Consider the following 14,463-nt stretch of genomic DNA (forward strand, 5'->3'; position numbering starts at 1 on the left):
ACACACGCGCGTACACACGCGCACACACGCTACAGAAGCCCAGCCAGCCAGCCCCACTGTAGCCCCTGGGGTCGGGCTGACTAATTGCAAAGTCCTGCGCTTTCGCGTCGCCACGCCCGGGACATGTCAGCTCAGGAGAATGCCGAACGGGGATCACACCCCGCCGCCCCACCGCCACCGCCCGGGGCAAGACGCTGCGGGGAGCCGGCGGCGGCAGCACGTGGCGGGCGGGGGCCGAGGCCGCGGCGGGGGCGGGGACGACAGAGGAGCCCAGCGCTGGGCCTTTAAGGGGGCGGGAGGGGCGGGCCGCGCTGAGGGAAGCGGCGGGGACGACCCAGGCGCAAGGAAGGTCCAGGCCCCGCCCCGGCCCCGCCCCGCAGGCCGCGCCCCCCTCCCCCGCCCCGCGGCCGGAGCCTCCTCCGGCCACTGCGGGGCCGCGGGCGGGACGTCCCGGGCGGCGCGCGCAGGAGGAAGCGCGCGGGGCCGCGGTCCGAGGAGCTGCCCAGACGCCCGGGTCGGGAACGCAGGCCTCCGCGTCCGCACTAGCCAGGTGTGCGGGGTGGGAGGCGCAGTCCCGGGCCGTGGCCCTCGTGCGCCGGCCGGGCTTTCCTCACGCTCACCCCGCCCGGCCTCCCGGCGCCCCGGGCCCGCGCCGCCGCGCCTCCCGGTTCCAGCCCGCCGCGCCCCCTCCCCGCCCCCCGCGAGCCCCGGCCGGCCGGGAGCTGATGTCCTGAGCTCGCCGCCCGCGGGCTCTGCGCCCGGCCGGGGGCTGTCTGGGAAGTTGGGGCGAGGCGCGCCGGGTATGCGCCATCACCATGTCCCGCCTGGGCTCGTGGCTGGGTGAGGTCCAGTGGCTGGTCTTGGTGGCGCTGTTCGTCGTGGCCCTGGGCACGGTGGGCCTGTACCTGGCGCAGTGGGCGCTGGCCAGGGCGCGACCCCGGTCCCCGCGGCGGGCGGCGGAGCCTGGCCAGGGCCGGCGCCCGGAGTCTGACACGCTGCTCGCCTGGATCCTGACGCTGAACAGCTGGAGGAGCCAGTGGCAGGCCGCCTGGGTGACCGCCCTGAACGATGAGGCCAAACGGAAAGGGGTGAGTTGCTTTGAAGGCGGGGATGGTGCTGCGGGGTCGGGGTGCGGCTGATCCCGGGGTGCCGGTTCAGGGCAGAGCTCTTCTTCCCTGGAGCCTCGCCACAGCCCTTGGCAGATTCAAGCGTCAGAGCATCCTTGAAAGTTAGGAGAAAGACCCTGGAGACCCGGGACCCCTGATGGGGAATCAGACAAAATGATTATAGATTTTATTCACCAAATGCAAGGTGTGCCCGGCCATAGGCTCCACCAGAGGGACAGACTGGCTGTTGGAAAGACTTGTCCAGGGACCCATTCCCCCTTCTAGCTCACCCTGCCCTTCCTGGAGTCCTGGGTGGATTCCCATACTCAGTTTGACACAAGTGCTTTTTGCACCTGATACCTGAGTAACTGTGAGCCAAATATGCTTTCATCTGTAGAGCTGAATTTCACCCAGAATCTATTTCCAAAATTTTGTGTTCCTTGGTATTTAAAATTAGTGACCGTTGAGGGCCAGCCACTCACCAGGCGTTGTATTGGGGGTTTTCCGTACATATGTCGTCTCTGAATCCTCTCAATGCCTGGGACAGAGGCATTGTCAAATTTTACAGGTGGGGAAACAGAGATTAAGTAACCTGCCCAAGGTCACACAGCTTGTGGGTCGCACAGCTGGGATTTGAACCCAGCTACGCACTCCCTCCAAACTCAGGGGCTTATGACTGAACTCTGCTGCCTGCTGCTCCTGTGATTATGTTCCTTCTCTGGTTAATGACTTGGAGACTTATTTTTAATAAGACATCTTGGTTTAATGACAGGCTCCTGACGTCCTCTATTTCCAGGAATTCTATAGGAGGAATTCGGGCCTAGTGGGCCTGGGGCAGTACCTTGCAGCCTTTGCTGGCCCTCCCTGCTCCCAACTATGCATGTTCCCACACCTGCTTGGGAACTCGGTGGAGAAGCCTGTGACCTTTTGCTTTGGAAATAGCGAATGCTGTGTGTCTGGACCATCAACCTTCAAAATATTCCACGGTGGGCCCTCTGCCTGGTCTTTGTGCCCTGGCCTTGACTCACGTAGCCATGGGTTTTTAAAAGCTCAAAAAGCTTTGAGTGTGAATGAGATAAATCCAACCAAAGACCATGTTCTGCACTCTGAGAAAAATGACCATAACTTTTGGGTGAAAAAAGCCTTCAAGGTCATTTGATGGTGGTCTGTCTTGGCATCTAGAATCGGTGTTCCAGCTGCCAGAAGCGGACCACTCTCCAGAGGACCCACCCCATCTCTCATGGGAGCCCTAAAGCCATGTGACCTCACCCATGTGAGAAAACACAGATTCGTTTCCCCGCGAAGCTCTGTCACTGACCCCGGGTTGATCAGGGGCCTGGGTTCTGGGGCTGAATGCTGCAGACTGGAGCTTTGAGTGGATGAAAGTCTTGTCCCAGCTGGATGAGACAGGGGACATGATGTGGGCCACCAGCTCTGATTCTCAGGCTTCCATGAGTTGTAAAAGGTGTGTGTGTAGGATGACTGGTCTGGAGGGTGGTGGCTGTCACCCTGGGAATCCTCACAGAGTCAGGCAGACACATGACCCTCCCCCCTATAAGTTTGGGAGAGTCCTGCTTAAACCAGTCTGCCTCATTCCCTGGCCTTTTCTGATTGGCTGAGAACCTGTGATTGCTGTAGACAGAATGCTTGCCGGTTACCCGCGTGCCAGAGGCTGAGAGAGAAAGGAGGAAATCCCTGCTCGGGAATTTGCAGCTGGTCTTAACGATAAGAACAGAAGAAAACACCTGAAGGTTTCTGACGAAAACCTTTCACCCCACGCACTTGAATCTTTGTGTGGGAGAGGGGAGGGGCTCCGCTCAGGGGATGGGGCGAGACTTGGCTTGGTTGCATATTCTCTGTTCTCTGATGTTCACCATGCACTGCAGAGCCTTACACACCAGTTTTTCCAGAACTCTTGCCCGGAAGGGGCAATAATGTACCGGTTTAAGCACAAAGCAGCCCTGAGTCTTCTCTGACAGTTTTGCAGAGAGTAGATTGGGTCTGATTGTGGTGTCAGGTGGTTTGTGTGTGCGCGTGTGCGTGTGTGTGCGTGTGTGCGTGTGCGCGTGTGCGTGCGTGTGTGCGTGTGTGTGTGTGTGTGCGTGCGTGTGTGTGTGTGTGTGTGTGTGTTGAGGGGGAGGGATGTCACTCCACTCTCCATGGTGCCCGGAAACGTTGCTTGATTTGAATTCAGATGGAAGGTTTTGCAGACTGATAGGATCTGGGTAAATCCTGCTACTGACTTGGGACACACCCTCCCCTGTCCTGGGCGGTCACCACGGTGGCGCTAATGACAGTGTGGGTGGGCAGGCCCCCGTGCTTCATGAGTGGGTGTCCTGACCCGGCAGCCAGCCCTGTGGGAGTCTCCCTCTGCCCTCTCTCCGGCTCAGTTCCCACTAATCCCCGATTAGGGTGGACACTCCAAGCCCGCACTCGGCCCAGACAGCCACAGCTTATGGGCCCCTCCTGCCTCCTCCCGCCCCCTGTCCTGTTAGCCTTCTGCCCTGGCCTGGAAGGAGACCACTGCTCTGCCTGTCACTGGGGGGCTGGGGACCCGATGGCAGTAACCCGGTTGCCTCCCATCTTCTGTGCAAGGTGCAATTCTCTACTGAATGGAGACAGTGACTCCTCCCCCTTCTGTTTTACCCCAGCTCACATTTTAAGGCTGAAAGGAACCCTAAACTCTTCTCAAGGAGACTCTTCCTTCTCCAGAATGGAAGACAGAGGCCATCAGCGGGAGAGACTTGTCGGGGCTGACCTGGACCCTGGGCTGAGGGCCTTCATGCTCCATCCACACCTGTAGCCATGTTCCCCTGTGGGCAACAGATGTGACTTTGAGACCCAGATAGATGTTCCCTTTAGCTGAGGTCCAGCACAACAGGATAAAAGGGTGCAGTTGCTGCACCTAGCATCCCTAACGTTGGGGCTCCTATCTCCCGGGATCTGAGGAATGGTCACCAGCGTGCAGAGTCTCCTTTGACCCCAGGGACCCCAGGTTCTCTGTGTCAGTGGGCCCCCAGGGATTTTGACTCTCACTCGGAATAACTAAGTAGGATGGGGAGTTGGAGAGGAGAGGAGACCATGGCTCTCTGCCAGCTGGTCAGGCAGGTGCCTGGTGTTTGGGAAACGCTGGCAAATTGCCTAGAGGGCTTTGAAAACATACACATGCAGCCCCCGCCGCCCCCCACTTCAGACTTAGTAAGGTGGGGGTGGGGTGCAGGGAGCTGGCTGGATTTTTCACAGGCTCTCCAAGCTAGCTCCTCACTCCTGAGAAGCTCCTGGATGCACAGTGTCCGCAAGCCGACCAGCAGTCAGGCAGCCAGAGCCCCCCGCCCAGCAGCGCCCTCCAGCCTGGCGCTGCGGACACCGCCTTCCCGCTGACCTGAGTGCAGGCCCGTCCCAGAGAGCAGCAAGATCCCAGAACTGGCTCAGTCACTAGACTAGGAACTCGTGTCCACCACCAGACTGGGAGCTAACACCCTAATACCCAGAGGCAACAGCTCTGTAGTTCTCCTATTTGCAGAGTGGTTTGGGGTGGCAGGCAGTCACCCAGCAAGGCCCATGCCCTCAACACCCACCTGGAAGCCCCGGGGTTGCAGTTTCCACAACAGGGCACCAGCTCTTGAAGCCCGTGTGACCGCAGCCCTGTGACTCCTGCCGTGGGGCTGGACAACCCCTCCTTCCCCGGGCCAATGCTGTTGGGGGCATGGGTCCCCCCATGAGGGCCATGTTCTGGGCTGGGCTGGAAATGGGCCATTCGAGCAGGCCCAGGCCCGGCTAGGAGGGTCACTGAAGCTGTTTATTTCTTTAGTCCTTTGCCCCATGATTTTTTCAAAGGAATGTTCTAAATGTGAATGACCAAGACTGTAGGACAATTTGTGGTCTTCATTAAAAAAAAAAGGTGGCTGTGTGAACTTAGAACATGTTATTAATAGCTCTGACTTGTATGTGAGCTTCGGCAATTTAAAAAGTAAACAAAGTGACAAGACTTGAGAGTTTTCTTGTTCTATAATGAGCTTTGTTTGAATGCTGCTCACAAAAACCCAAACTCCTTGACCACCAGTGGCCACTATATAAGAAATCGTCTGGTAAGAACGGGAAGGCAAACTTGGGTCAGGGTCGAGGACCTGCCCCTCCCTGTGCCCTCCACCCTGATCCCCTAGACCAATCTCCTTTCTTTTGCTCAAACATTCAGGGTCCTTTCCTGTGAGAGACCTTCCCATAGGACATTCCGTGTGTCTCCAACACTTACTTCGCTTTTCTTCTGATTTAACTTCTGTCAGTATTTCAGATTTCAGTGCAAAGTTCCCTGATCGCCCCATTCTGTGAAGGATGCTGCCCCAGCCCCACCACAGCGGCACCAAGTGTGCACTGGTGCCCGCATCAGCTCCTGGGATTGTAAGGGAAGCAGAGGCCAGAGTCCTGTCTGTCCAGGCACAGCCCACCCGGGGCCCAGTGCGTGGCTGGCTCGGGCCAGGCGGCGGTCGGGGCCTGAATATGGCAGGTTCTGTTAGAAACTCGTCGCTGGAGGGGGAGAAGCACTGGCAATGCGCATCACCGCGTCTGGACACAGGCCTTCCCTACCTGGGAGCTGGCCAAGCCCGGGCCAAACAAGCTGTTTAATGTGCTTTGTTTTTCGCTTCTAAAGAGTCAACATTAAGGGAGGCTCACTGATGACTTTGCAGATTGTCAATAGAAACCAGGAATGGATGCCAGTTCAGGTTGTTCTTTGCACTCACCCATTCCCTCAGCGAGACGGGACTTCAGGGGAAGGAAGAGTGGGTGTAGTGTTAATGGCAACTAAAATGCAGCCAAAGCTAGCTTCCACTCCCATTGGCCCTTCGCGGGGTGCTGAGGAGGGAGGGCACCTCTTGAGCCTCTTAGAAGAGCTGTGTGTTCACTGCTTAGGCTGGAAGGCAGCTCTGGGGCTGTGTGACCTTGGGCAGGCTGTGACCTCTCTGTGCTTCATCTGTGGAAAAGAATAACTTTACGTTCCGTCAGGAAGACAGCATCCACTCCAAATGAGATGAGATCTGTGCAAGGCCTGTAGCCAATGGAGTCAATAAAGGTGGGCTGCTTTCTTGCAAGTCTCCCTTTAAAAAAACAAAAAACTTCTCATGTTTTTACTGCTTTTAGATTTAGAGAAAAGTTGCAAAAACAATTCAGTTTCCATGCTTTCCTCACCCAGCCTTACATAACCATAGCATAATGATCAGAACCAAGAAATTAACATTGGCACAATGTGACTGTAATTCATAGCGCAACGATACTAACATTGTAACAGGATGAGAAATTAACATCGGTACAATGTTACTGTATTTCATAGTACAATGATACTAACATTATAACAGTGTAAGAAATTAGCATCCTGTTACCATATGTCACAGTGCAATGACAGTAACGCTTTAACAGTACAAGAAATTAAGAAAAGTTTTAACTAAACTGAAGACCTTACTTGAATTTCATGGGTTTTCCACCAGTCTCCTTTTATCGTTCCCATTCAGGTTCTACGTGGTATTGTGTTGTTGCTCTGTGTTTGTCTCCTGCAGTCTGTGAAAGTTCCCCAGTCTTTCGTTATTTTTCATGACCTTGAAACCTCTAAAGAGTATTGATTGTTATCTTGCCAAATATCCCTCAATTTGGTGTTTCCACACAGTTGGACTGCAGTTGTATAAACCACAGAAGTGACGTGCCCCCTCCCGTGGCCTGCATCACGGGGTTCGTGATGTCACTGTGGCCGACGGTGGGGGACGGTGGCCTTGACCCCTTGGTGAAGGTGATTTCCGCCAGTTTCTCTTATATCTTACGTCTGCTTTTATACTTTTCCCCAGTAGTTAACACATGTGTGGAGGAGATACTCTGAGACTGTTCAAATCCTGTTACTCCTTACACTTTTGCCCACTGATTTTGGCATCCACCTGCATATCTAGTCTGTAACAATAGACTCCGAGGAGTTTGCCTAATGATGGTTTTTACTTCTCTCTCTCATTCTACATTTATTCATTGGAATTCTACTGCAAGAAAGAGCTACCACGTCTTCTCCACCTACATTTTTAATTGGGCATATACATCGGTATGGACTCATGGATACTTTATTCCATGGGTTATAATCCAGTACTATCGCTATTTATTTTGTTGCTTCAACTGTTTTTGTTTTGGCCATTAGAAGCTCTTTTGATCGTGGCCTCTTGTGCTCATGTATGTATATTCTCTTTTTTTAGCCCCCCTTGCTTTATGGTTCTACAAGATGTTTGCTCTTGACTCATCTTGTACTTTTCTTCTCCTCTGGCTTTGGATTCGTCCACTTCTGCAAGCCGCCCCGATTCCTTTTCCTGGGAAGTGTTTAGAAACCAAGATCTGGGCATCCAGTGTGCTTATTACTGCTGGAGTCTCATTGCTTCTGGGCCCTGTTAGTGGAGAGACTGAGGAAATATATGTGTGGATGCTAACACATTCATGTGCACACATCTGTCTGTCTGTCTCTTCAAAACCATGACTTTTTACTGATACCCTGGATTCCAGGTCAGCAGCACAGAGTCCATTTTCATCTTCCTCCTTCCTTATCTTTAACTTCCTTCTCCCAGAGTGAGGCCTCTGGGACTTACCCTCTGTAACAGGCTTACGTATTTGATCCGTTCTAGTGTGTGCACAGAGTAATTTCTGAATTGCTAACCTGTGCGCCTGTGAGAAACAGGTTTACTGACTAGATTCTGGCACTTACGTGCAGCCAGGATACTGTTTTCTGTAGTTTCTCAGGTCAGATCTGTTTCCTGGCCCCTGCAGGGTGGTGGTTTCTTGATGTGTTCTTGCTGCTTATGGTGCAGTCATGCTTGTATTCCACCTGGGGTTCCTCTCACATCCACATTAAAAAAAAAAATCCCATCTTCACCCAGTGCTTTGGGACGCCACCTTTGTCATGCACTGTTTCTGCCAGTATCGGGGTCTCTTCTGGACGTCCTGGTTTAGTTCACCAGTTGTCTGTGCCGGGACCACACAGTTTGAATTATGGAAGTTCTGTGTGTTTTAATGTCAGGAGAGCTAGTCTCTTATTTTTCTCTCTCAACGTTTTCCTGGTGGTTCCTGCATGTTGCTTTTCCCTGTGCACATCACATCTTACTTCAGTCCACGCGGGATTGAGTCTGGAATGGGGCCACCTGCCATGGACGGAGTGTGGAGAAGTGGGCGATGGTGGCTGTGCTGAGCCCACACTAGGCTTCCCAAAACTCCAGGATTCGGCAATTGGAAAGGGAAGGGGAGGCTCTGGGTCCTTATTTTGACTTAGTCGTTTATCCCCTTTGTGAGACTGCCCCTTAATGTTGACATTCCCAGCAGAATAGGTTCAGAGCTTTCATTCAGAAGGAGCCGTAGGTAAGAGGGCGTAGACTGCACCTCCTGCTGGGACAGGAGGCGGCATCCACCTGCTTAGGGCCGCGTTGTGTTTTCAGCTGGTGCAGAAGCTACCTTGTTTCACACGCAGTTCCAGCGGCTGTAGCATCTCCTGCCCAGGGGTGATGGGGGGGTTCCCTGCCTGGCAGTGGGCTCTGTGCTGGGCACTGTTACCTCAGCCAGGGGGCCCGGCACAGAGCGGTGTCATCACCAAGCCCCTGGCCAGCAGGTCACACCAACCCAAGTTCCCAGCCGTGAAGAATGTCAGCAGAACAGCCCCTAAACATGACTCCATCACTTGAAAAGTAGGTTTAATTTTCCCCCGGTGATTTTTAGGGGATGAGATAGATGTTGCTAAGACAGGGTGAGGTTTGAAGCATGTCGGTGACAATGCTCTTTGCTGTGGATTTACTGTTCATCACTGGGAATTCTTAAGAAGCAGCCTGTGATGACTTCATTCTTGCTCATCTGCTCTGCACTTGCCAGAAGAGAGCGTCAGTGCTGGTTTGCACCATTTTCGTTCCCTACCCTAGGCGATGCCTGTGGCCGGAACCAGCTCATCACAGCTGAGAGCCTCAGAAATAGATGAGATGTGGTGGGAAGTTGTGGGGCTGAATTCCTTTTTGAAACACCCAATCAGAACTCACCTTCTGACGTGCTTTCCAGAGCGTGTCAGGAAGAGAGTTGAAGGAGAGTTTCATTCCAGGCTTGTCGTGCTGGCGTAAGTGTTTGGCCTCGCAAAAGAACTTGTTTTTTTAAAAGGCCAAGACTTGGTTGGCTACACACGCCCCGATTTGTTCTTTTATAAAGCATCAATCTTGTTCTCTTGTGGTCATATTAATTTAATTGCACACCTCTCACTTGGAGATTTTAATCGCAAAAACCAGAAGGGATGTAGGCTGGCAAGCCACGGAGGACTTTTTGGCAGGGCGCGGGAGGATGCTTGGAGCAGAAGGCAGACTTGAAGGAGGAGACCCCGGGGGGCTGGGCAGGAGCCCGGCAGCGCTGGTGTCTGCAAAGCGGGGGCTTGGGCATCCAGTCTGTGAACACAGCCACTGGTTGGCTCATTTCCAGCCAAGGTATCCCAAATTCCAGGGAGAACATCTGACCCCCCAGGGGTTCCCACCCCGGGCAATAGGAGAGGAGAAGGGGGAGCAGCACCCTGAGCAGAGCACCAGCACCCACGTGGAGAAGGGAAAGGCGACTCTCTGAAGCCAGAGAGAGCGCTTTCCCAGCAGAAGGGGCGGACACAGCCCTCAGACCTGCTGTGTTTGGCTGGACACCGGGCTTGACCTGCAGACCCACCGCCCAGCACGAAGCAGCCTGTCCGCACCCCAGGAGCCTGGGCCCCTCCCCTTACACCGTGAACAGGAGCGTTCAGAACACCTTTGCTGCCTTTATTGTAACATCGGTTTTGCTCTAACGTTTCCTACCATTATTTGTCCATCGCTGCTGTTTAGAAGCACGGGTTTAACTAGAAGTCATATCACAGTTTCTTAGATCTGCAGAGCTTTGTCACAAGTATGTAATTTCCCTTAGAAAGCAGCCCCGCCCCCACCCCAGAGCCCCCGCCTCCTCACTGTGCTTTTCTGTTCCAGGGCCCACTGCTCCTGCGCTTCCAGGAGGACCCACTGCAGCAGCCCCTGGAGCTGGCGGTGCAGCAAGTCTCCAGCACGGCCAGGTCGGCCCAGGAGAAGGTGAGCAGGCTGGGCGCCGCCGCTGGCCTTTCCTCACGGAGGAAGTGAATCTGAAGCCGGGCTCAGGGGATTGATTCTGTCTGAGAATGACTAAAAATGCCGACATCTTACATCCCCCCACATTTCAAAAAAAAAAAAAAAAAATCTGGCCCATCAACTGATGGGTGGATAAGTAAAATGTGACACCTCCTCATAATGGAGGATGATCTGGCCTCATAAAGGGATGCAGTTCTGACACGTGCTCCCACGCGGATGAGCCTGGAAGACTCGCTACTGAGTGAAAGCAGCCAGACATGAAAGGACATGCTGCACAACTCCTTTTCTGTGAAAGGTCCCGAGCAGAGACACCAGCAGAGGCAGAAGGTGGATTAGTGATGTCCGGGGGGCGGGGACGAGTAATACGGGAGGGGACGTGAGCAGTGACTGCTGGTGGGGACGGGATTTTGTGGGGGAGATGAAAACGCTCTAAGAGTGATGGGGGTGATGTTTGTACAATTCTGTGAAATATATTTGAAAACCATTTAATCTTACAGTTTAAATGGATGGATTATATCTTAATTTATATATATATATGTATAAAATTATGTAAATAGTAGTATGTGAAGAATTCCATGGCATGATATGTAGATTGAAGCCATTTCGATATTACATGAGTTTGTTTTACAGTTGCTAACAGTTCAGGCCGAAATTACTTACTAGACCAGCCCAATGCCACATGTAATTGTAAAGTTTTTTTTTAAATAAGGTATCTGGAGAAAGTGAGAAGAAACTCTCAGGTCCGAGGTCTTTTGCCCATGTGTCTCTCCAGAATTTAGCATCAAGTTAAATGCATGCCATTCAGCAGGCAGCGAGGAAGGGGCGTCTGTGTGGCCCCAGACAGAGAAGGAGGTGCCCCAGCCCTGGGGCCCCGCCCCCTGTGTGTCCTCCCGGGCTCAGCTGGAGTGTTTGCTGCTTGTGCATTTGTCAGGGTCGCCGTCTTGCGTGCACAGTCTGACAGCAAGCTTTCTCTTTATACATCTTGGCGGTTTGGAGGTTCACGCAGGTTGATTTGTGCCCTGCTCGCTCATTACCTTGAGATAACATTCAGGACTCTGGGGGATCGGGGCTGCTTCCACAGATGAATAATCGGGTAGCTTTCTTTTTCACAAGTACAGTAGAGTTGCTGTGAACTGTCTCCTGAGTCCTCAGGCACAAGCACAGGAGTATCTCCAGGCAGGTGTGCGTGGGATTGTGGGGTTGTAGGTATACACGCTTCAGCTCTACCCCAGATTCCAGAATTGGTCCCCAAGGCGCTGGTCCGCCTTCCTCTGTCCTGGCAGTGCAGGACAGCTCTCTTTCTCCATCTCCTGGCCAACGTTAGAGTCACATAGCCCCCTAATCCCTGCAGCAAGCATGGGGAAGTCTCTGGAAGGTATTGGATTGGGGTTGCAGGAGGAAACTGGTGGCAACCATGCAAGATGCTGACGCCAGCACAGCCCAGAAGAGCTGGAAAGGGCCATGAGTGCAGATGGCCCAGTGTCAGAGACTGGGGGGGGCTGAGAGCCAGCTTGCTGCAGGCCTGACCTGCCCAGGCCCCTGCCTGGGAAGTGCCTCCCTGCAGTGATGTCCTCCCCGTTATTGACGAACAGCCCCCAAGTCCCTTTGGGGCGGTCAGTTTCTGTTTGCTGTTTTCTGACGCTGTCTGCATTAAGAGAGGAGCAGAGCATTCAGGGGCTGGCCTGGAGGGGACAGGGAGGGAGCAGAGACTGAAATAGCAATAGACCATTTTTAAAGGTCTTAACATATTGTACCAGTAAAGCGACCTTTGGAAGGTGGGCGGTTAAACCATTTTAATACCATTGCAGAAATAGTGCTTGCCCATTAAAAAGTTAAAAATGATGTGAAAGTGCATAAGCCTTTTCTTTTTTTTAAGTCTGCCCCTACCTCCCTCCGCTCTCCTGGGATGGGACCTCAGATCGCCGTCCTCAGTGAATTCTCGGAAGCTCTCTACCCAGCAGACAGCTGGGAAAGTGTACACGGTCTTGTTTTCTTTTACAAGTTTCTCCATAGTTCCTGACTTCTGTGTTTCCTTGGCTAGGGAGGACCTGAGAGCGTGCCAGTGTCTTGTCGTGCTGGGGCCCGGCTGTCCTCTGTCCTCTGTCCTCTCTCAGTGCTTATGGGCTGCTGGCCAGCCCCCTGACCGTGCAGGAACGTAGGCTGAGTGCCATGGTACCCTGGACCAGTCCGGGTCCTGTCCACGCCCTCCAGCGGGGGTGCTGTGGGGATCCACCTGGCTCCTGGGAAGTGGGGAGCAGGACACCCCAGGGTGCTTGGATCCTACACAACCTTTTCCTCTCTTGGCTGAGAACCTTGGCTGATCACAGCCCATTTCAGGGCACCCATTTGCAAAGCAATCAAGCCAGGCTAATCAGTTTCTCTTGTAATTTGTCCCCGTGGGAGGTTCCCTAACATCCTTGCGCTAAATGAAGAAGAAATGTTGTCCCAGGAACTCATGCTCCCAGACTGCCTGCTGGGCAGGACACTGACAAGGGTGCCTAAATCCTTTCAGGAGCTAAACCACCCACCTTGTGTTCGTAACTGAGATTGAGTTCCCAGTTGGCGGCGTCATGTGTTCTTCATGCTCTGCGTAATTCTTGAGAAAGGAAGAGCCGTAGCAGAGCCCGAGGATGTGAATAGGTGGACAAGAGACACAAACAGGGGACTTCAGGGACATCCTGCTCCCCTTCCTAAGCTCCTGCCAGAATGTCAGGTTCTGTTTCTCAGCTTTCTCACTCAGCCCTGACAAGGGTCGTGTGGATGGCATTTGAGGTAGCAATAGGGATGACTCCTTCTGGACCAACGGGTCTGGTAATAGTCACGTCTTTGATCAAGCAGATGAGAGCGGGGCCCTGGTCCCCCTCCGTGAGCATCTCCCTGGTTTAGGGCTGGTCTTGCATCTCCCTGTGGGACCCTCGCAGAACAGAAGCAGGCCTTCCCCGCCCTCCGGGTGCCCTGTACTCCGACTTTCTCCTGCAGCCCCTGAAGACCCCCCCAAAGTAACCACCTTTGCAAACATCTGGCTCCTCAGAAAGCTCCTCGCCCCAATGTCCTGCGTAGAGAGCGGGGTCCTGCATACCTTAGAGCATTTGAGTCATCTTTTGGGACCCAAGGTAGGTGCATAGTCCCCTCACCACTCTTCTGGCATCAGAAATGTGCGTGTTTTCCTTCCGCCCGAAGTGATCCTCCAGCTCTCTGGGTGTCCACCGGGCGTCCTACAGTTCCGTTTGATTCTGGCACTGACTACGCGAAGTCAGCGCAGACCCCTGCCCCCCCACTCCCGACGCCGACCCCAAGTCTGGGCTGCCTGGTGGCCATACAGTGGGGGTCACAGCCCCCTCCTCACGCCTCATCATTTGCTAGAACAGCTCACAAAACTCAGGAAAACAGTTTACTTAGTTACTGTGATTATAGTAATACACTCTAGTGTGTCATTACTACTTACCATTACTGTTGCTATTTCTTACCAGCATTAGTTTCTCATAAAGAACGCAGCTCAGAAACAGCCAAAGGGAAGAGATGCCTGGGGCAGGGGAGGGAGAAGGGGTGGAGCTTCTACCCCCACCCACCCCCGCCCCAGGACCTCCTGGGGTCAACAGACCAGAAGCTCTCTGCGCCCCATTGTTTAATAGTTTTTATGGCAATTCCATTACACAGGCACTGGCTGATTAAATCACAGGTCATTGGTGAGTGATTCAGTCTCCAGTCCCTGTCCCTCCCCTGAGGTCCAGGTGGCGACTAAAAGCCTCTAATGGAGCCCCTGTGTCTGTGGCCCCCAGGCCCCCGTACTGATGTTATTCTGCTGTCCCAACCACCAGTCACCCCTCAGCATACAAGAGACATTCTTATCACTGCGGAGAGTCCAAGGGTTTTAGGAGCTGTGTGCTAAGCACCAAGAGCAAAGACCAAATATTTATCCCTAAGACACAGTCCTGGTGCAGGGAGCCTGAGTGCCTCTGGTAGGACACTTTTTCAGGTGGCAGCTGGAAGCACCCTGTCTCCAGGGCTCCGTGTCCGCAGACACACACTCGGCCTGGCCAGGTGGCAGGACCAGCGAGGGCTGGTGATGCTGAGAGGTGCTTTTCGTGGGGCATTCCCCACGGAGGAAGGCATCACCCTCAGACTCCTCTCCAGGGGCTGCCACTGCCCTCTCTTCCTGCCCCGACACGCCCTGAGTACATCGATTTCTCCCACTCTGTAATTACGCTCTTACACAAGAGCACCTAGTTTGTACCCGT

At 53.7% G+C, this 14,463-nt stretch overlaps 1 protein-coding gene across 3 annotated transcripts in view; it reads left to right on the forward strand.

The window, feature by feature from the left end:
* The first annotated feature begins 405 nt into the window (after positions 1-405).
* The window catches only part of C2CD2 (C2 calcium dependent domain containing 2), a 54,171-nt gene continuing 40,113 nt past the window's right edge, over positions 406-14,463 (forward strand). For 2 of the 3 annotated variants that reach the window (XM_074350859.1, XM_074350797.1), the window contains exons 1-2: positions 406-1,088; positions 10,091-10,189. In XM_074350859.1, the coding sequence (XP_074206960.1) occupies positions 816-1,088; positions 10,091-10,189 (372 nt within the window). In that variant the 5' untranslated portion in view covers positions 406-815. The remainder of the gene's footprint in view (positions 1,089-10,090; positions 10,190-14,463) is intronic. The other variant, XM_074350730.1, reaches the window with a different exon arrangement.

Source organism: Camelus bactrianus, chromosome 1, assembly GCF_048773025.1.
Source record: "Camelus bactrianus isolate YW-2024 breed Bactrian camel chromosome 1, ASM4877302v1, whole genome shotgun sequence".
NCBI classification, from domain to species: Eukaryota; Metazoa; Chordata; class Mammalia; order Artiodactyla; family Camelidae; genus Camelus; species Camelus bactrianus.